The 20,315-nt window shown below is 47.2% G+C and overlaps 1 protein-coding gene across 4 annotated transcripts in view; it reads left to right on the forward strand.

The window, feature by feature from the left end:
- Positions 1–20,315, forward strand: part of SLC43A2 (solute carrier family 43 member 2) — a 34,195-nt gene that overhangs the window by 4,186 nt on the left and 9,694 nt on the right. For all 4 annotated transcript variants that reach the window (XR_007506294.1, XM_049802351.1, XM_049802352.1 and 1 more), the window contains 8 exons: positions 5,473–5,662; positions 6,677–6,732; positions 7,491–7,567; positions 13,990–14,082; positions 14,918–15,051; positions 15,489–15,691; positions 16,335–16,478; positions 20,056–20,194. Coding sequence is in view for 3 of the 4 variants with exons in the window: in XM_049802351.1 (XP_049658308.1) it covers positions 5,473–5,662; positions 6,677–6,732; positions 7,491–7,567; positions 13,990–14,082; positions 14,918–15,051; positions 15,489–15,691; positions 16,335–16,478; positions 20,056–20,194 (1,036 nt within the window). In the remaining variant the exon portion in view is untranslated. The remainder of the gene's footprint in view (positions 1–5,472; positions 5,663–6,676; positions 6,733–7,490; positions 7,568–13,989; positions 14,083–14,917; positions 15,052–15,488; positions 15,692–16,334; positions 16,479–20,055; positions 20,195–20,315) is intronic.

The following is a 20,315-nucleotide window of genomic DNA, read 5'->3' on the forward strand; positions in this document are numbered from 1 at the left end:
TTCGGTAGGGAAGAGTCCTAGCTCCAAGTGTGGGGAGAGCAGACTCCCTTGCAGCTGCCTTGCAGTGCTCACTGAATGACCGGCACCAAGCTGAGTTTGACCTTTGCTGGGATTAGGATGACCCAGTGGTTGCCTTTCTCAGCATAACCTATTGAATCCTGCAGCCTTAGTGGGTACTTGGCTGGAAGGTTGGTGCAAACAAATTATAACTGTAGCCTTTGGGCACTTGTTCCTAATGCTGCTGTGTGCATGTAAGTATTACAAAAAAAAAGACTTTTCCTAATGAGCCAAAGGTTCTTGGCAGGGCTTTTCGTTTGTCAGCAAAAGCTCTTGCACTTTGTGATGCCTTCCAATGAAAGAGAAAACTAGACCTTGTCCCTTCTGCAGGCTCTTCTCTGAAGGTAACAGCAGCTGCCCAGAAAGTGACTGCAATTCATGAGGGGCTCCTTGACTTCCTGTTGAATCCCCTCCCCTTTCCCTGCTTCCCCTTCGCTTCTGGTATAGGTTTTTACTCTGCCACCATGCAAACATGTGGGGTCTGCTGGACTCAACTCGGTTGCATGAGGGTGGAGATGGACACCTAGAAAAAAATCCACATCAAAATAACAAATATTTTCAACACAGTTGTGCAACAGGGTTTGAGTGGGGGGTTGTACCTGTTCTGGGTGGCAGGTTTGGCCACATCCTGAGAGGTATGTTTGAAATTTGCTGACAAGGAGCCTGGTAGTGGCACTTTGTTCCCATTTGAATTTTACTACACTACTACTTGGCCTTTAACCAACTGAAGCAGCATCTTTTATTCTGTGCAAGTGCTGATTCTGCAGTCTTTATCAGGATTCAGGCCTTATCGGCTGTTGGGGAACTTGATCTGTTCAGGGTCTTGTGTTGCTGTGATGTTACTGGGATTAGGAAGCTTGAGGCTTGGGTCCGAGATGCTTAAAAAAACCAAACTTGAACATGCTAAACTGTTCACAAGGAGCAGAGATAAGGAGCCAGTTGGACAGAGGGCTTTCCTCTAAGACAGGGCTGCAGAAAACCAAAGGGTTGATAAGCTAATTCACTTACAGCAGGTTAATGCGCCTTAACACAGGCATAGGGGGAAGGTGCTGCCTTGCAACCCTTTGCTCTTATTTATTTGGGGTCTGTGGTGGCGAACTTGCAGTCTGAAGGTCCCTTCCAAGCTGGTAAGATGTGATGATGGCTTGTGGAAAGGCTATGCACGTGACCCTGTAAACAGGAAAAGAGTAAATGTGGTAAAAGTTCAATTTCTACAGGAAACATGCTGTGTTGATTAGCAGCTGTTGGTAGTATCAGAGAGCTGCATGGGAAGGTGCTGGCCTGAGGCAGAATTGCTGCAAAATGAGCAGCTGGGGAGAGAATAGGAGTTTAACTGGAGACTGAGCCTCTGTTATATGAGGCTTTCAGCTGGGTCCCCAGAGGGGGGGTCCTGGAAGTGCAAGTGGATGGACTGGCAGAGAGGGGAAACCCAAATAAATTGCATTTGCAGTGGTATAAAGCAAGAACATCTCCTCCCAGTTCCCAGAAGTATGACACCATCCTGAAAAGAGAAAACATGTTCTTATGTGGGCAGACTGCAGATCAGTTGTTTGCACATGTCTTTCACTGTTGTGTTTTGTTTTTTTTTTTTTTTTTTTTTTTTAACCAATGCTCCCAGACTCTTTGGCCCCGATTTCTTTTTTTCCTGTCCCCCGCCTTTTTATGGAAAAAAAAAAAAAAAAAAAGAGGAAAGTGAGGCTGAGCAGGCTGTGTACCACAGAGCTATTGCCAGGGTGGCTGGGGTGTCTTGCCTGCTTGGCTCAGTCTGATCCATGAAACAAGATGAAAGGAAACCTCCTCTCTGCTGTCTCAGATGGCAGTCACTCTTGAAAAAGCCAGGCTCATTCCTCTGGTAATGTGGTGTGTGCCTGGGATTTGAAGAGGTCAGCAAAGAGTAGTTAATGATTGACCCTCTCATGAAACCTACAGCACTTAATTTGGGAGAAAGGATGACTTTAAATGTTCCAGTAACAGCCTGAACAAACCCCAGCGATGAGCTTGACATAAATGATTACTGAGGCAGCCTTCCTCTCACCTAAGCTGTCATTCTTTAAATAGTAACTTGAACTACTAATTGGGCAGTAGAAATCCTGCTGCTTGTAGGGGGAGTGCTGTAAAAATAAGCAGTAAGTTCTTGTAATTGCTGATAAAGACTTGCAGCTTCTTCTAGCTTGACAGTGAGACAGCGGTGAGCATACATGGACAGAGCCTGTGCTGCTGGCTTACCCAGGTGGCACTCCCGTGTGTCAGACCTGGCATGCTTGCATGCAGGTGGACTTGGCAAGAGAATCTGGGGAGGGCACCACTGTCAGCCCAGAGACAGCCCTTCCCCAAAGCACTGTTGCAGATGGAGCCAGGCACGTAGGAGACTTTCCCCAGCAGTGTGGCATGGACTGATCTGGAACAGGATCTGAGCTGTGATTGAGGGAAACTGCTGTTTGCTGTAACCAGGTGCATTAGGTAGGTGAGTAGTTAGGCAGGTTCTCTGCCCATTAATCTCCTCCTAGCTGCATGTCATATGCTGCCACTCGCTCTCCTGTGCTGGTGACCTGCTGGCACATGAATCTGTGCTCCCCAATGAGACAGCTCTTGGCTGGACCTTGTGCATGCTGCACACACCTGCAGCCCCTCTGAAATGTTCTATTTATGGAGGTGGCTCAAAGGATCAGAGGATGTCAGGGTGCCAAGAGCTGCTTGATTCATTTCCATTACGCCTCAGTGGATCTTCTCTTGTTGCTCAGGGGCTGCTTCTATTTTCACAAACAATTTGTATTTCCACATAGCGCTGTTGCCTGGCCCCTCCTTGGAGCTGGGGTTGAGCGGCTGTAAACAAGGTGGTTGGTACAAGCAGGGACTGAAGCTTGGTGTCCTGTTCCCAGCCTTCCTGGCTGCAGCAAGTCTTCAGAGAGGGCCAAGTTTCCTTGCTGTTTCTGAGCTGTGTCCTCTTTGCCTCCTGGTGTTGTGGCTCATTGTGCATGCTGTCAGAGGGTCTGCTAGCAGGGGTATGCTGTGGGAGCTCCTTGGGGTCACGTTGCAACTGTACACATCAGTACATTAACAGTAATTCATCTATTCTGGCTTGAAATGCTCAATACTTCTGTTTTGAGATCTTTTCGTGGGGAGGGTTGACAGGGTCTTTTAACGCATGCAGCCAGAAGTTACAAGGTCGCTGCACTGTCCATGTCCCTCCACCCTTCTTCCACTCCACAGCTGAGCTATCTCTACAGAGTGCTGACACAGGGAAACCACTACTACTTTGTCACTCTTCTCCCTTCCCAACCCCCCCCTCCCCCTTGTTTTCCTGAGTTTAACCTCTCGCCTACATCTGTTTCCTATGAATGTATCTTTGTGGAGAGCCCAAAAAGCCTTGATGCTGTGGGTGAAGCTGTGTGCCTGTGCCTGCCTCATGGAGATGCTGTCAGAAGTCAGTGTTTAAGATACTGGGCCACACCAAGAGGAGATTGTGAGGGAAGGATAGATGAAAAAGATTAAGTAGTGTGAAAACTGCAGAGAGCCTCCCAAGTCTGTCCAGGACTGACTTCTAAGGATGTGACTTGGGAGCCTCGGGCTGGAGTGCTGTCCTCCCTGCAAAAGGGATGCTGATGGGACATGTGGTCTTTTGGGGATATCGCTGTTGCTTACTTTGGCTATCTATGACTAGCAGGGCAAGAGAAGGGACAGATTAAGTTATCCGTCATGAGCACATGGCAGAGGGAAGGAACAAACGGTCATCACTGTTCACAGGTGGTTTAAGACCATCTTAGTAAAGGTGTTTTTGAGAGCAATGCAAATGGAGAGCAATGCTGTGCGCCTTCCCTGGAGTGCTGAGAGGGGACAGAGGAAGGTTTGCAGGCAGCTCGTAAGCCTCAAATATCAGCGTCTGAATTCCTGCTAATACCTGCTGTCTGGAAGTTGGAGCGTGATTTGTTTGCAATGGACACAAAGCTGGGAGGGTTGTTTTGGCCAGCTAGGACAACCAGGGTGAAACCAGTACCTGTAATGGTGCTGAGCCTTGGGTAGAAAGGAAGGAGTTGCAAGACGGTACTGTGTGATCTCCAGAGATGCAGGGAGGGCAAGAGCAGCCAAGGGGATCTCCTCCACAAGCCACACTAAGCAGTGAATGTGAAGTCACTTTTATGTGAAGGATTCCTGCTAATTAACTAACTAACCAGGGCTCACTGGGAATCTCTATTCTTGCTTCATGCAGATGGTTATGTGCGTGACTTCTCTATTCCTCCTTTAATATTGAACTTTGTCAGATCAATTATTAAATATGGAGGAGAGCATTTTTTGTCACTGGCTTGCAGCAGCAGTAAGAAAGCAAGTGCTGCGTCATACCAGCAAAGGTTACTTCTAAGTCAGATAAGCATTGGGAGGAGGAGTGGTGGAGTGTGCTAGAGCTCTGGGTTAATGAAAGTCTAAAGGCACACGTGCTTGCTTGAGGAGTTGTAAGCCACCTTGGGACAGGCTTGTAACAGGAGCAGAGTTGACATGAGACAATAAAACTGCTGCTGCAAAGAAAAGGGAACTTCTGTTTTTTATTTTTTAAACTGTCCTGTTTGTGTCTCTTACACAACATGGGCTCTGTTCAGCGTGGGAGTTTGCATTGCGGAGTTCCTCATGTAGGGGCAAGAACAGAAAGCTGGAGGTATAATTGACCTGTATGGCCGAAACCCACTTGGAAAGAATAGAAAATGCTAATTACGGGGCAGAAGTTAAACATACATCAATCCTTTAACAAATTGAGAAGGCAGGTGAGCTGCCAGCCTTCCTGGGAACAGGGTAGTTAAATCCAGGAAGGATTTTTCAGAGCCAGGGTAGTCGGGAAGCAGGGTGGCTACTCCAAAGCCATTCCTCATCCCAATGCCTGTAGTGCGAGTAGGAAGCTTTTTGTCTGAGCAGGCTGTTGTTCTGTGCCAGGCCTTGTCAGCCCAGTGTCTGGACCTGAAATAACTGATGTGGCTGTAGTTCTTGCTCCCAGTTTAGTTAGGGAAAAGATCTGTGAGAACATGCCAGTTGTAGATTAGGAGGACCTTATTTTTGTATTAGTGCTTAAGGGTCTGCTGGGTTTAGTCCCCTGTAATTGCCAGGCCCTTGCTGTATAGTTGTTTTCATAAAGTAATGAATCTCTGTCCCTAGGTTGTTACCCTGCTGCTGCTTGGGATACTTGTCCCCTGGGTGCGTGCGCATCCTTTTCCTGCTCCCAGCTGAGCTCATCAGGTTGCCCTTGTCCTTCTGCTGCTCTTCTTTCCCTTCTCCATTTCTCACTGATTATAACAAAAAATGGAGTGTGGAGGGTGTATGCCCAGTGTGTTGTGGCACCCTGTGTGCGGGGTTCTCTCTTCCCTCCTTCCTGCAATGCTGCAAGCCTCATCCTAACACACTGTAATGATGATCCTCTATCATCCCATGTAGAAAACACCACCAGCAGTCCTGAACACAAGAACAGCACAGCTCCAGAGCACAAATGGCCTTCCTGCAATGCCCAGGATGAAATGCTGAATTTGGCCTTTACTGTTGGGTCCTTCCTGCTCAGTGCGATCACACTGCCCCTAGGAATTGTCATGGACAAGTACGGCCCTCGCAAGCTGCGGCTGCTTGGCAGGTTCGTGTCCTGGGCTCCCCGGGTGGGCTGAGGGACAAATTCCCACCTTGTCTGGGGCAGATGGGTGCTCTGCCTGTTGTGGGGTCCATGCAGCCTTGGGAACTGTATGAGGAATGGGGCTGGGATGTGCTGGGAGCTGCTGCCCATGCACAGGGCACTGGAGCAGCTCTGGGATGATTTCAGCCAGCACAGCGAATTGCTCCATAAGGGAAGGGCCTGGGACTCCATGTCCACAATTCATCTCTCCAGTGTTGTTCTGTGCACCCTGGCCAGATGGAGCCTGAAGGAAGAGTGGAGTCATTTCTGAGTCAGGGAGGGTAGCTTTTTCCTTGAGCTGGGAGCTATGTCCCGAGAGGCACAAACCCAAGATGTTACATCATCGTTTGCAAGCTGGGGAGTTAACTCAGGGATAAACACATCCTGCCTGCTTCTTCTAGGGCCCTTCTTTGCCATGTGGTGTATGTCGCTTTCTGCCTCAAATTGCAAGGTTGTTAGCTGCTTCTATCATGGCATGTAGGGATTAGTGACTTGTTGGGCACAGCGGACCCCAGCATTGCTGAATTTTAATGCACTGAACCGTACCAGAAACCAAACTGGCCTGTAGGCAGAGTGGGAAAACCAGGGGAAGTCTCTGTGACCATACCAGAGAGGAGCAGGTAAAGGCTGTGAGTGCTGTGACCACAGCTGGGTCTCAGGACAAAGGTTGCTGCTGTCTTTGGTCACCTTGAGGTGAGGGCTGGCAAAGCTCTGTGCTGGAAAACCGGTAGGGAATTTGGGTCCAGGAAGAGCTGCGTCAGTACTGGGAGGAAAGGTTGCTGCCTCAGCCCTTGCGCAAGGTTTGTCTGCAATATTTGGGTATTTCCCTGGATTTTTCTTTCCAAATTGCCAGCTTCCCTCCCACTTGCAGAAATGATACTGCGCTTGCTTAACAAGGTGCTGAGGAGGTAGAAGCATATGTAATTTACTGCATGTGAGGCTGTCTGTAAGAAACTCACAGTTTTGGTTCCCTTTCAGTGCCTGCTTTGCTGTGTCCTGTGTGCTGATCGCGTACGGTGCCAGTAACCCAGACTGTAAGTAGGCATTTCTCTGCTGAGCTGGGAGGGCTTTGGGGCTGTGGTGTGGGGTTTTTTGGGGGGAAGCAGACAAGTGTGCATGGCACTGCATGCTCTGACTGTCACACCTCCGGACTGTCATACCTCCAGTGCTGTACTGGGGTCTTGCTGAGGACACAAGCCAAGCGTCTGCTGGCCTGTGGGAGCTAAGTGGCTCTGGGGAGGGCTGGTGTTTCACAACCCTAAGTGGAGAGCGTTGCAAAGGCCAAACGTCTGAGATGGCCAGGTCTCTCAGCTTTGCGTTTGGGCAGGGCCAGGTCCTGTAACGGAGCAATTCCAAACAAGTTCATGGCTTTTTCACGGTTGGGAAATAGGTAGTAGCACACAATGTGTAATCAGCTTTCACACCAGGGATAGATGGAGCTTGCTCATCAAGACCAGATAGTGAGCTGACACTTTAAATCCAGTTCTTTCAAGTAAATCTTCCTTTTAAGATCCATTCAGACATGCTGCATCAGCAAGTCTGTTCATTAGAGAAAAGAAACCCTTCCATCCTGGAAAGAGATGATCCCATCCTGAACTCTGTCTTGGAGGAGAGCCCTGGTCCTCCTGCTCTGTGTGGCTGGGGAGACAGGTGCTGGGTCAGGAACAGCGTGGCACATCCTGATGGTGTTGATCCACTGAGGTGTTTACGTGTCAGGACCAAAGCGCTCAGGGCTCTCTCTTCTTTCCCCCTCCACCCCCGTAAAAGCTAAGGGTGTTTTTTATTGTTGCAGCTCTGTCTGTGCTGATATTCATTGCGCTGGCTCTGAATGGCTTTGGTGGGATGTGCATGACCTTCACATCGCTTACGGTAAGTGAAGAGTTATTACCTGACTCTATTTTATTTTTTTACTATGGCTGTGAGCTGGGCTAGCAGGGAAGAACAAAGTGGATCTTTTGCCTGTGGCTTGAATAGCATGTTTTTTGTTTGGTACAAAGGGTCAGTTACCCTTTTACCTGAAAGGCTGAATACTAGGTGGTTATTCTAAGGCTTTTTTTCACCCCAGTCGTTTGGGTTTTTTTGGGGGTGGTTTTGTTTTGTTTTGTTTTGTTTTACCTGCCCCTTGCATCTCAGTTGAAGGTGGGGGGAAAAAAAGGAATCGGTTTTGTCTAGGACTCAAATTGTCATACACCTGTACGTGCAGTGCTAAGCTACCTGGCACAGGCTGGATGTGTTTGCACTCGGTTTAGCATTGACATAACTGTAGAAAGAACCAGCAGGGCACAAACCCTTGCATCTGGGTATGACCAGCTCTACGGAAATGCAGTTTGCATCTCGCCCCAGGAAAATGGTTGTTCTTGAGCACAGAAGCTTTTGCTTTCAAAAGGGTGAGAGTCTCTTACAGGTTTCCTTAGAAATGCTGCATTGCTGAACGTACCCAGCTCCATCTGTGCAGCCCACTTAGATCTGTTTAGTCCGTGGATTATATTGCAAGTGTTGGTCAACAACTGTCAGCTGGATCTCTACATTTTAGGGTTCTTTTTCCTGGAGACAGAAGCAGTACCGTCCTCCAAGTAGCTGCTTTATTTTCTACCTCATTACCCTGATCCTTGTCAGTGTGGCCGAAACAGGGCTGGGTGGAAGGTTTCCCAGAAAACAGTCTGGGAAGCACTGATGTTTCTTGAGCTGTGGCTGAAAACTTTCAGATTTGGACCGCATTACCTTGAACTTGCTGTTGCAGTAAAACTTTCTGTTAAGTTTACCTCTAATTTCACAAGGCTTTAGACACTGGCTGAACAAGGCTCAGACATTGGCTGAACTCCTGAGACCTAAATTTGGCAGAGGCTGGGTTTACAGATCGGTGTGTGTACTGTGATGTTGCTGCTGCTGTTGCTTTCATATATTCAAAGCTTTCAAAACTCTGTGCTGATGTTGGTGTCTCCTTCATATGTAGTGTTCTTCACTGGAAGCCTTGGCCTTGGTCCCAAAGAACTATGGGGCAAATGTCATCCCGCCACGCTTCAAATAAAAGCGAGGAAGAGAGGAGCACATAGTACTGCTGTAGGACAGGAGAGGATTCCCATCCTGCTGCTGCCAGCATTGGTTATTGTCTTTCTGGGTGGTTATTAAGGGGGTCACAGATTATTTTAGAGCCACTGGTGATGGTAGGAGGGAGAGCAAGGATAGGACAGAAATGTATTGGATGTGCTGTACTGTGGCTTTTAGCACCAGAAGAAGTAAGCAAAGCCACTTATTAGTGCCCTCATTAGTGAGCCAGTTCTGCAGCACTAAGGAAGTACAGCAGCAGGAAAAAGGTCAATTCTTCCAAGAAGAGATTCAAGCCTTGAGGTCTGAAGCAAGTAGTGATGCTGTGAGTTCACACAGGGAGACCTCAGGTGGAGCCCATCCCCTCCAGACAGCAGTGTGTTTTGTAAAGAGCTTAGGCTGCTTCAGGCCTGACTTCTCAAATCCAGATTCAGATGTAGCTGCTTGTGCCTCCCTGCAGAGCTGCACAGAGGCATTTTGGTACCTGAGGCATGAGAATGTGATTAAAAATAGTCTGAAGTGGGAGGGAAGCACTTCTTCACCTGCATCACAGCATAGCTGTGGTGGTGACTGTTAGAAAGCAGGTGTATCTTACTCATTGGCAGCTTACTGTTTGTCCCTGTGTGGTTCTGCCCGCCAGCTGGGTGCTCACAGTTGGTGTGTCAAGAGCTGTCTTCTGTGGTGATGTGGTGATCTCTTGTGGGTCCCTTCCACCTGTGGCCCATGGAGACAAGGAGTGTGGCAAGGGAGGGACATGGGGATGACAAGTCCGTGGCTTGTGGGCTCTAGGCAGCGTGGCTTGCACGCACCGTGTCCTGCATTGTGCTCAAGAGAGGCTGAAGCAAGCGCTGAAAGGGAAGACTCAAAGGCCTTTTTAAGGATGTTCGTTACACAGAGGCAGTGAGCACTAATCAACTTCTGGTGCCAAGTAAGCTCGTTCTGGCTGACACAGGCACGGGCTGCCAAGCGCGCACGTGCGAACACAAGACAAAGCAAGGTGACTTCCTTCTCCTGCCAGCTGCGAGTGACCTGAAGTGCTCCAGGAAATGGGTCAAACCCTCTGGTGCATGAGCTGGTCCTCTGCCACCCCAGGCATGTTACAGTTGCTGCTTCGTAGCAGGGTGGCCGTGAAGGGAGCCCCTGCAGCGTGTGGGGTCGGAATGCTCCCCAGATGCTGCAGCTTGTGGGGCCTCGTTGGCTGCTGAAACCTCCCGGGACACTTGCTGCTTGGGCATGGTGTGATCTGATGGGAGGGCAGGAGATATGGATCCTCAGTGCCTGTGCAAGGGATAAACAGGATCTCTGAGGACTGCAGCCTGGGACAGTGCTCCATGAAGCTTTGCCTCTTGGGTTTAAAGCCTTTTGCAGTAACAAGTCCCCAGGGTATCATGAAAGCACATGGCAAGCTGCAGAGCCATGGCAAGCTGCCGTTCCTGGGTGTCTTGCGTTGTGGCTTGGGGAGGAGGGGGAGTGAGCGAGCGGTGCTCTTACCAGTTCTGGGAACGAGGTCAGACTGTGCCTGTTGTTAAAATGCAGAGGGGAGATTTCTGCCTCGTGACTTGGTCTTAGCCAATATAAGTGAAGATTGGAAATGGAAACAGATCTGTGTTGGTGGCTCTGACAGCAACACAGGAATCTGGCGCTGGTTCTGCTCCGAAGCTATTTCATGCAAAGAAATAAACATGTGTGATAAATTACCACAAAGAGCCTTTTATAGATTGTTTTCTGTCCTGTTTTCCTTTCAAAGAATTACAGCTGCTTTGCTCTTATTTTCTGCTACAAACACCACCCTTTAATTGGAGCAGGGGGACATCTCTATGTAGGGAATCTTCTCTGCTCAGATTTACCAGGAAAACTTAGGGCTTTGTGATCTTTTGTTGCAGAACAGGAACAGGAATTTCCATATGCTTTGGACAAAGTGGGCAGTTTGAGGCTTTCCTGGAGAACATATTTTTAGTATCTGTATAACTTCCAAATATACCTCTGATAGGGAAAACAAAATTTAGCTTGAACAAAAATACCATTCTCCGGCAGTCTAGTTCTCAATCCCTTGACTTTTTCTACTGTTCTTTCAAATAGTCCTTGCAAGAGGAGGGAAACTGGGTTTGGTAAGACTACTGTGGTATCTTTTGTGGTATCTAAGGATTGTCTCCAGGAAAAAGCTGAAAAATTATAAAAAAATGATCGAAGGTCTTAAACCCACTGTAAGGCAGATGGGATAATAATCTGCAAGAAGAAATTATTTTATCAGTTTAGGATTGAATACCTGTAATAAAGGACTCCAGAAAAAAAACAGTTATGGTATGGCAAAATTAAGTTAGTATCTTTCAGATAGGGCATAGAGTTAATAAAATATTGAGTATTATTGGCCTTTAAACAGGAGGTGTAGGAGTTTCTGTAATTGTAGGTCTTGTGGAATTGGGGCTGTCATACCAGAATGGGCAGAAGTTAGTGGAGGAGCCCCTTCTGGCCTGCAGGGAGAAGAATGGAATGAGGATCAGATCTTTTTGGTGGCAGAAATACAAAGAGCCCACTTGTTCTGTGGCTTGGGTTTTTCTCCCTATGGTTCATTTTCCGCAATACTTGCTCCTGTAAAGACAGTGTGGAAAATCCCTTAGTAAATATTGTGTGTTGTTTTAGTAGCTGGTCTTTAGATGAGACCTGCAGAGGCATTGCCAGTGCTGGCACTTGCAGACTGAGAGTTTTTTTTCTGTGTGGCTATGGACTACTTTTTTCCCTTTGGCCCTGCTCTGCACCTCCAGGTAGTCTCAGATTTCTTTTTCTCCCAAGTGCTCAGTGTTTGCAGTTTCTTCTTTGACTGGGTTGGATAAGACCCTAAATCTCCTATGTCCAACTTTTTTTAATCTGGCTGCTGCTTTGGTGACAAATAGGATTTTAGGAAATCTCTAGCCTTTCTAGGACTTCTGTCCCCATCGAGGCAGAAGCAGAACTGGGTTTTCCTAGACATGACTGCTTCCTTTCAGGCCTGCTCTGTCTCCAGTACCCCTCAGAGCAGGAGGATCCACCTGGGAGTTGCTTGTCTGCTGTATGAAAAAGGCTTTTTGTGATCTCTGGGGCTCTGGGGAAAACCAGCCTGAGCCAAGAAGCAGCTGTGTTTGTGGAGCTCTTGCCCTGCTCTGAGCTCCCCAGCAGGAGCAGCTGTTTGTTGTAATTTCTGGAGATTATTTTAGGTTTGGGGTATTTGACATTAAATGAATGCCCTTCCTGGTGACAGTGACTAGCCTTTTTGCAACCTGCAGATATTGTATTCTGCAGATGCTGTCTTCTGGGGTGTGTATTTAGGCCATGGCTTCCAATAAGAGATTTTTGCGCCTGGTAGCAGACCTTTGGATCCTTTGCCATTTCCTGTCTGCAGCTCCTGAAAGCAGCCTGTTGGCAGCTCTCCCGCATGCAGGGATCTGGGGATGGGTGTGGGGATCCTCGCTGCAGAGGAGTGCAGTGTTTTTTGCCTCCACCGTGTGTGTCTGCTCTGGGTTCACCAGCAGCATTAGGCTCAGCACATCATTGCTGCTGTTCCTTGGCTGGGGTTATCTGAGGACCTGGAGACTGCACTGCATAGGAAGCTCTGCAGTGAGACAGAGGGATGATAAACAGCCAGATGGATCCTAGAGTGTTCCTGCACAGGAATACTTCAGTTGTAAACACGCTGGTCCTGCCGTGACACAAGCCAGATTTGCTTGCCTTATATGCTGCTCCTGGGAAAGATGGATTTGTTTTTCAGCAGTGGAAGGGGAATGTGATGACAGCATTTGCTTGCTCAGACTCGGTCTAATATTCTCTGAATCATTTTGTTCAGCAGCATCTTTAAACAGATAAAATGCTGGTTAAGCTTTCAGTCCTAGAAGACACCCGCAGTGTCCTGCTTTGAGGCCCTCTGAGGCTGATGTGGTAGTGATGCCCAAGTGAATCTGGGGAGTGAGTGACCCAAAAAAGGAGGTGGGAGGGAAATCTGTGTGCCTGCAGCAGAATCTCTGCCTGTTGACCCGCTTCAGGAGGTATCGGCTGAGCTTTCTGTAGCCTACAACTTCAAAACTTCTCCCTGTAATTTCCAGTTTGCAGGGTGTCATTAGTTAGCGATGGAAACTTGTTCACTTCTGGTTGTTTAGAAAAATAGTGAGTTCCTCCTTTCCCAGGAGAGTGGGAAGGTCTCGCAGCTCTTTCTGCCTGCTCCACTCTGCTTTTGGGTCCTGAGAGGAAGCAGGGGCTGGAGAGCCAGCCTGGGAGTGCTTTTGCTGTTGAGGTGGCAGAAGTGGCTGCTGTGAGCTGCTTCTAGCTGTCCCTACAGAGAGCTTTGCTTTCCCAACAGATCCTTGCAGAACCAGCCTGGGCTGCTCTTAGCAATGCCATGACACCTGGTAGGAGCCCAGGCAGTGAAGTGGGGTGGGTGACAGGAATAGCTACCTGAGATGCTGTTGCCTCCTTCTTGCTGCAGAGTTCAGCAGCTTCGTAGCTACGCCAGGCAATAAAGCTTTGGATATCTAGTGTTCATGATTACCTTCTTGCATGTAGCTCCAAGATAGTCTGCCTGAGCATCTGAGCCATCCAACTGATGCAGAAATGACCAGCTTTAGCCCCTCTCAGAGAGAGAGTCTCCTTTCACAGAAGTAGCCAGGGAGCTAGCTAGAAATGGAAATGCAAACAGCAGCACAGTTCATGTTTGTGGCTGTTCTTTCTTGTTATAACAGGAACTTTCTGGTCTGCTGCAAAGATTTGGGTGCTGACCCAAGGTGCATAAACAATCCTGGCAGTTCAGGGTGTTGCAGGTGTGTTAAAGACTGTTCAGCAATCACAGCCTGTGTCTAACAACTCTTGACTAAAAAGAGGGTGGTACGTAGAGAACTTGGGCACATATTTTTTGGAGAGGAAAGAGGTGGTGACTACAGACTTGGGGTAAGGAACTCTTAAAGAAAGCACAAGGGCTGGAACAAACGCTCCTGTGCTAAAGGTAACCAATGCAAGGTATGCAGTCAGTCTGGAAAGAAGCAGTGTCACTAAGCACATATATATCTTGGATTGTAGACGTTCCCTGACACTGGAGACACCAATGCAACCTGCAGAGCAATATCCTGAAAGAGCTAAGTCATTCTTGAGTAAAACTGGCTGCTTCAGATTCTGGTATCCAGGAGTCTTAATCCTAAATACCAATATCTTCTCAAGAAAGCTTCCTTCTCTTTTCTTCCCTTCCCTTGGCAGCAGCCTGTTTCAACCAATTTTTCTTTCCCCAGCTGCCCAACATGTTTGGTGACCTTCGTTCCACGTTCATTGCTCTGATGATTGGCTCCTATGCTTCCTCTGCTGTGACTTTTCCAGGAATCAAGGTGAGGCCATGGGATCATGACTCATGACTGGTGGTGTTGTGCTGGAGTCTTGCACCATTTAGCAGTAATGTGGAAAGAAAGAGGGACTATTTGTTAAAGCACTCTTAAGAGATGTGCCTTTGCAAGATTCAGTTCCTGTCTGTTGAAGACTTCCCAAGTGCCTGCCTCAAGAACTCCACAAATACTGCAAAGAGAACAGTCTGTTTGCTAAAAGGCAGTAAAATTTTAAAGGTGTCAAGTAAAAGTGAAGAACTGAAGATCTTTTTTTAAAGCAAGGTTGCTTTTTTAAACTCTAAGGAGCATATATATGTACTTTAATACATGTGTGTATACTTAATCTGTGTGATTGTCACAGGTGGTTGGCTTTGAACACTGTTCAGAGCTAGCAAACAGCAACGAAGGGACAGAAGAGATGGTCACTTGGGCTGCCTTGGTAGATCACTTAGTGGTTCTGAACCAGAGATGTTTCATTGCAGAGTTAGCATAAGGGGGATTAGTAAAGGTAAGCCAGTCTCAAGTGCGCAGGGAAGTTCCTGCTGGCTTTCCAAGGAGAAGGTCCTAGATGAAAACCTTTGATGGCAGTCATCTGCAATACAGCTGCATGCTTTTCCAGTTGGAGGTCCTGTTGTTGTTGCAATAGCTGCTGTTAAAGATGTGCATATACACCTCTTTCTAAGCCTGCCCGTCACAGACTTGTTCCTTGTTAACCACTTGAGTTAAACCCATTTCAATGTAGCGTGTTCTTTCCCACAGCTTCCTCCCAGACCTCATTCAAAGCATATTGAAGTATCTTTCTGCTCTTATAGTCAAAACCATATTCCCTTCTGATTTCCAGGTTATATATGACTTTGGGGTCTCCTTCATCCTTATTCTGCTTGTCTGGGCAAGCTGTGCAGGACTAGTTTTCCTCAACTGTTTCTTCAACTGGCCACTGGAGCCTTTCCCAGGACCAGAAGACATGGACTATTCGTAAGTGTCCACTAGACTGGCCTTGAGGGCTAATCCCATTCTTAATCCTCTAGAAAGTGATGGCACAACTAATTTAGAGGAGAGGACAGGGAACTCCCTTGCATGTTGTTTATGGCTGCCACTTCTTAGGCTGAGGATTTATGTTTGCCGTTAACATTATGTCTTGACTGGTGAACATCTGTGGAAAGTGGAACTTTCCAAAGCATAGGAATTATGAAGGAAAAATGATCTGTCAGTAGTCATAAGTATTTCTATATTGACCTATGCCAAATTGGCCTGGGGGAAGTATCTCTGTGCTCTGGATCCAGACCATTTGTGGCTTTGTAGATGGAAACTAGTGCCTTAAATCCACACATAGCCTTTCTGACTCCTGCAACTTTGCTGCCTCTGATTCCTCACCCTGTGTTGCAGTTCTCATGCTCTTTACTGTCCAACAGGGTGAAAATAAAGTTCAGCTGGCTGGGATTTGACCACAAAATCACTGGGAAACAGTTTTACAAGCAAGTAACAACTGTGGGGCGCCGTCTCAGCGTGGGGAGCTCCATGAAGGGCCCCAAAGAGCCAGCAGCCTTGCAAGAGAACAACAAGCTCTGTCTGTCTACGGTGGACCTAGAAGTGAAGTGCCAACCTGACAACACAGGTGTGGTTCCATAAATGCCCCAAGGATGCTTGTGCTGGCACAAGGCTGTCAGCCTCTCTGCTCTGCTCCAGACCTGTTTATAAGAGAGATAACGTGATCCATATGTTGCCAGGGCCATGTGCCAGCCACCATTATTTAAATACAAGTTCAGTTATATAAGGAATCCTGTCCTTGCATACTTGCCTAAATACACCATATGGTGTTGCCAGTGGTGGGGACAACAGCATTGGTAACTGGTATGGCTGCAGAAGGGCAGTGCAGTTGGTCACTGCTGTCTCTTAGGTAGACTGTTGCCATTATGACCAAGCCTTCCTTACTCAGGGGTTTGGCACAAGCAAATGATTTTAAGCTTCTTTTTTGCTCTAATCTACAGAATGAGGTGAGTCTTCCTTCTTCCTTCCTTCTCCCTTGCCCCAGCTACTGGTAGCCAAACTCCAAGCATCTATAGCTGTTCATTATGGAAGTTTGTAAGGCACCAGGTAATCGCTAACTCTGAAGTCCTTGGAACTGCCCCTGGCGTGCAGTGTTGGAATGACTAGCTAGGAGAAGACCTGCTAACCCAGAGGCAATGGCTCTTCTGAAATTGTACATGTTTATGAAGGTATGTTGCCTTCTTCAGAGACTCTTATTATTCCTTCTGCAGCTTCTCCCTCCTTCATGAAGAGCGTCTTCAGTCCTATTTTGTTGCTCAGCCTTATCACCATGTGTGTCACTCAGCTGCGGCTCATCTTCTACATGGGAGCTATGAATACCATGCTTGAGTTTCTGTCTGGAGATGAAGATCAAGGTAGGGTAACCTGAAAACTTTTATCTGCTTCCTTGGAACTGGGACCTGACCCAGACTTGGTCCTTGCAAGAGTCCAGCGAGCCGGATTACTCAGCAGATACACAGTGTATGGCAATTAGTGGTGTCAGAGTGTGGCTGACAGCTGCTGGGAGGGTCTAGTGAAGGGCTGGAACTAGCCCAGGACAGAGGGGCAGTGAGGTAGACACTTGAATGTCAAGCTAATTTTAGGCCGGTGTCTGTTAAATACTATTCCATGTTATTTCCCCAGATGGGTTGTTGAAAGTAGCCTCTCAGGATGGACTATGATAATTTTTTTTTTTTATTGGAAAACCTATTTCATCAGGTGTTTGCTTTGCTTATCCTAAGCAGGCACAAAGTACAGAGCAGCTGACTCTTATGACTAATGGTTGGACTAGGTGTCTCAGCCCAGCAACCGGGGGTGGGAGAAATGAAGTCATAGCTGTTTTGTGCAGCTTGGTGTGTGCTGGGGAGACTCAGGGGTGCTCACTGCACTGGACTCTTCTGTATTTATAGCTCTGATTCAGTACATGAAGCAAACAGGAAAGAGTACATTAGTTTACTGTTGTTGAAAATACCCAGGATTGCAAAACAAGATTTAGCCTTTTTTTTTTTTTTTTTTTTTTTTGTCCTTTGTAGTAAGATCCAGTTTGAACTTGTTAAATCTGGATTGCATGAAGCTGATAAATCAAGAGGCACTCCTCTGAAAACAGGAGTGAGCTCTGGGGGAGGGAAGGAAACTCAGGAAACTCCAAGTGCCCTGGCATTCCCTGAATTGCTTTGTTTCTTGAGCCTTTGACAGCCTGCAGCATTCATCTCTTTATCTCCTGGCTCAAGAGCCAATTTAGACATTAAACAGTAAACAGGACAAACTTCACACTGCCTACCTTTCCCAACACTGCTTAGTTTTCTGCTTACCTTGTAACTCTTTCACACTGTTTTTTTTTTTTTTTTCTTTCTTTCTTTTTACCCTGGCTTGCTCTAGTTATTTCTCTTTCATTTTTTCCTCTCCTCCCTCCCTTGGTATTTTAGAATTAATATTAACTATATATGCTGTCAATTCCGTTCAGATCAAGCTCTGAATTAAAAAAGAGATTGTTCCCCTTGGGTGTATTGCATTTTTTTCTGTGCAACCTTTAAGATTTCTTCCCTTTTTCCCCCTTCCTCCCCCTGAATGTAGCCTGGGCTCCCAGTGCAGTCCGCTGTCTTGGTGTTTCCATGGCATCAGCAAAACAGTGGTATTGTCTAGTCGCAGCAGTGTCAGGCTGCAAGAGCAGTTCCAAGATGTGTGCAGCTCTCTAGAAATGTAATCTGTGTGGATCAGGAGAGGATGGGATGCTGCTCCCTTGGATTCCTTGTTCTTCTTGCAGTTTACTTGAATGTGATTTGTTTAGAGAGCTCCCTCCACCTGCAACTGTTCTCAGGAGCACTCAGCAAGGGAAGAAGAGAGTTAAGTCAATCCTGCAACTGTTACGGTCAAAGAAAACTTAAATATGCCTGGGAGCAGAACAAGAGAGAAGGACGTGGGGAAAATAATTCAGATAGGTAGTAGAGTCTTTAAGTTGCAGTGAGGCACTGTGTCCTTGAAAGTCCTCCTTCCTGTGCAGATTATGGTGACTTAGACCTGTCATGAAACCTAGAGGTGGAAAAAGCAGTCAGCTTGTGGCTAGTTACCTTCTGAAAGCCTCCAAAAGATGGGGGAGAAGCTAAGGAGTTCAGTAGCTCAGTAAATGACTGCATAATTGTGTTGTAGGAAGGCAGGAGAGAGTAGACCTGTTGTGTCTAGAACTTGAAATTTGGCTTCATCTTTCATAAATTGTCACCCTGCTTTCAAATCTGGTAAGACTTGGAGACCTTAAATATAATAAGGGTGGGCTGGAAAACTCAGCTGTATGAGTTGCTTGCTCAATATAGTTTCGAGGGAAAGCCATGTCGAACAGTGGATGTAAAGGGTTGTGCCCATGTGTGCACTCTTTGTTTGCTCTACCCAGGCTTCTACTTCTGCTGGTATTTGCTAGGTATTATCATCTCCCCCCCACACCCCCGAAAGAATGTTTTTTAAGATGATAGATAAACTGAGGTGGCCCTGTTTTGTAGCAGCTACTGTCTCTCCTTTTCTTCTCTTGCTGACCCCATAAGTTTCATTCCATGCTTCAAGTTGGCTTCTGCTCTTGCTGTTTAGAGCCCAAGATTAAGTGTTCAGAATAGCATGAAGAGGCAAAACATGACAGCGTGGCTTGCTTCTTACCCTCTATTAAAAAATAACCAGACAACAGCAAATCAGCTCCAGGAGTGTTTGTAGAGGGTGATGCCACCTGTCTCTCTTGGTTACAGCAGTTGCTATAATGAGATGGGATGTGGGGCCACTTCAGGGCTTGCCTTTGCGGAGGTAATGGGGGCATCAATGTGAGTTTGGAGGTTGGAAGTTCCTCTTGGTTCCCTTGCCAGCAACCGGAGCCAGGAAAGTATCATCAGGTGCCATGCCTGGGTGCAGCAAGGCAGCCTTGCTGGGATTTGCTGTAACTGTACAGGAGAGAAAGGCTTGTTGGAAATGTCTTTCCATTACCAAGTTGATTTTTGGTATAAATCCTGGCTATACTGCTTTGGCTAGATCTAGAAGTGCGTTGGGAGGGACAAACTAAAATTCTTTTTGGTTGTTTTGCTTACAGTGCTGTAACTTGTAAGTGCTCTGTGCTGAGATGAGCAGTTTCAGAATTACATCCTTATTTCAGAGCTGTGGTACACCATGACTCACCAGCCCTTCTGTGTGATGCATACAAATCCATCACGTGTGCTGCACAGAGGAAGTGGAAAAAGGATTGCAGGGTGGGGGAACTGTTCACCAGCAGGAGGGGAGAGTTTCTTCTAAGTCTGCTGGCATCAGCTTTCCCTTACCAAGCCATGTAGATACTTCACCCATCTTTAACACATGGGGAATTTTCAGCACTTTGAGTTTTTAATGATTGCTCTCACATGCTGTGTTTTTTGCTTCCAATCTGCTCTCCCCTCCCCTGCCTCCAAACTTGTCCATTCAGCACAAAATGGGTTAGTCCTCACCTTCCCAGCCTGGCTTCTCCTTGCTGGAGCTTCCCAGCTGGAGAAGATGTAGCTGCAGCTCCCAGCAAGGCAGGAGAGGAGATGACTAAGGCAGGGTTGGCTGTGCAGGATATATTGTTTGTAAGAACTTTCCCTGTTGATCCGAGCCAGAGTAAACTTCATTGGCACTAAGCAGTTGCTGGGTCCCATTTTTGAGCCCTACCTGCTGTTGGGCTGATGTTGCTCAGAGAATACTAGTGCAGGATCAGAATAGTTGAAGCAAGTGTGCCCAGTCTGTCCACTCTAATGTCACACCTCTGGGAGGCTAAATGATGAAGTGAGGCTTTGGTGTCTCAGCTCCTTCAGCCCTGCCTGTTAGCCTGTGAGTATGTGGGGTCTGGGCTCTTAACGAGAGAGGTGATCAATGGCGAGGAACAGTTTCTTTTCTGTCTTCTTTTTTTCTGTTGCTTGCTGTGGTATCACTCGGACTAACAACTTTTTTTAATCTTCCCCCCCCACACAGTGGCTCTCTACACTTCTATTTTTGGGGTATTGCAACTGCTGTGCTTGCTGACAGCGCCTGTGATCGGGTACATCATGGATTGGCGACTGAAAGAATGCAATGATGGCTCGGAAGAGAATGAGGAGAGCAACGCTGAGCAGTGCGTAGTGTTCACCACGCGGGACATGCAGCCATGTAGCAGGCCTCTGCTCTGCATAATGTGTTTTGTGATGAAAGACTGAAAAGAATATTGGTTCTTCAGTATAGAAAAGAAAGCCTGA

Source organism: Accipiter gentilis, chromosome 6 (assembly GCF_929443795.1).
Source record: "Accipiter gentilis chromosome 6, bAccGen1.1, whole genome shotgun sequence".
Lineage (NCBI taxonomy): Eukaryota > Metazoa > Chordata > Aves > Accipitriformes > Accipitridae > Astur > Astur gentilis.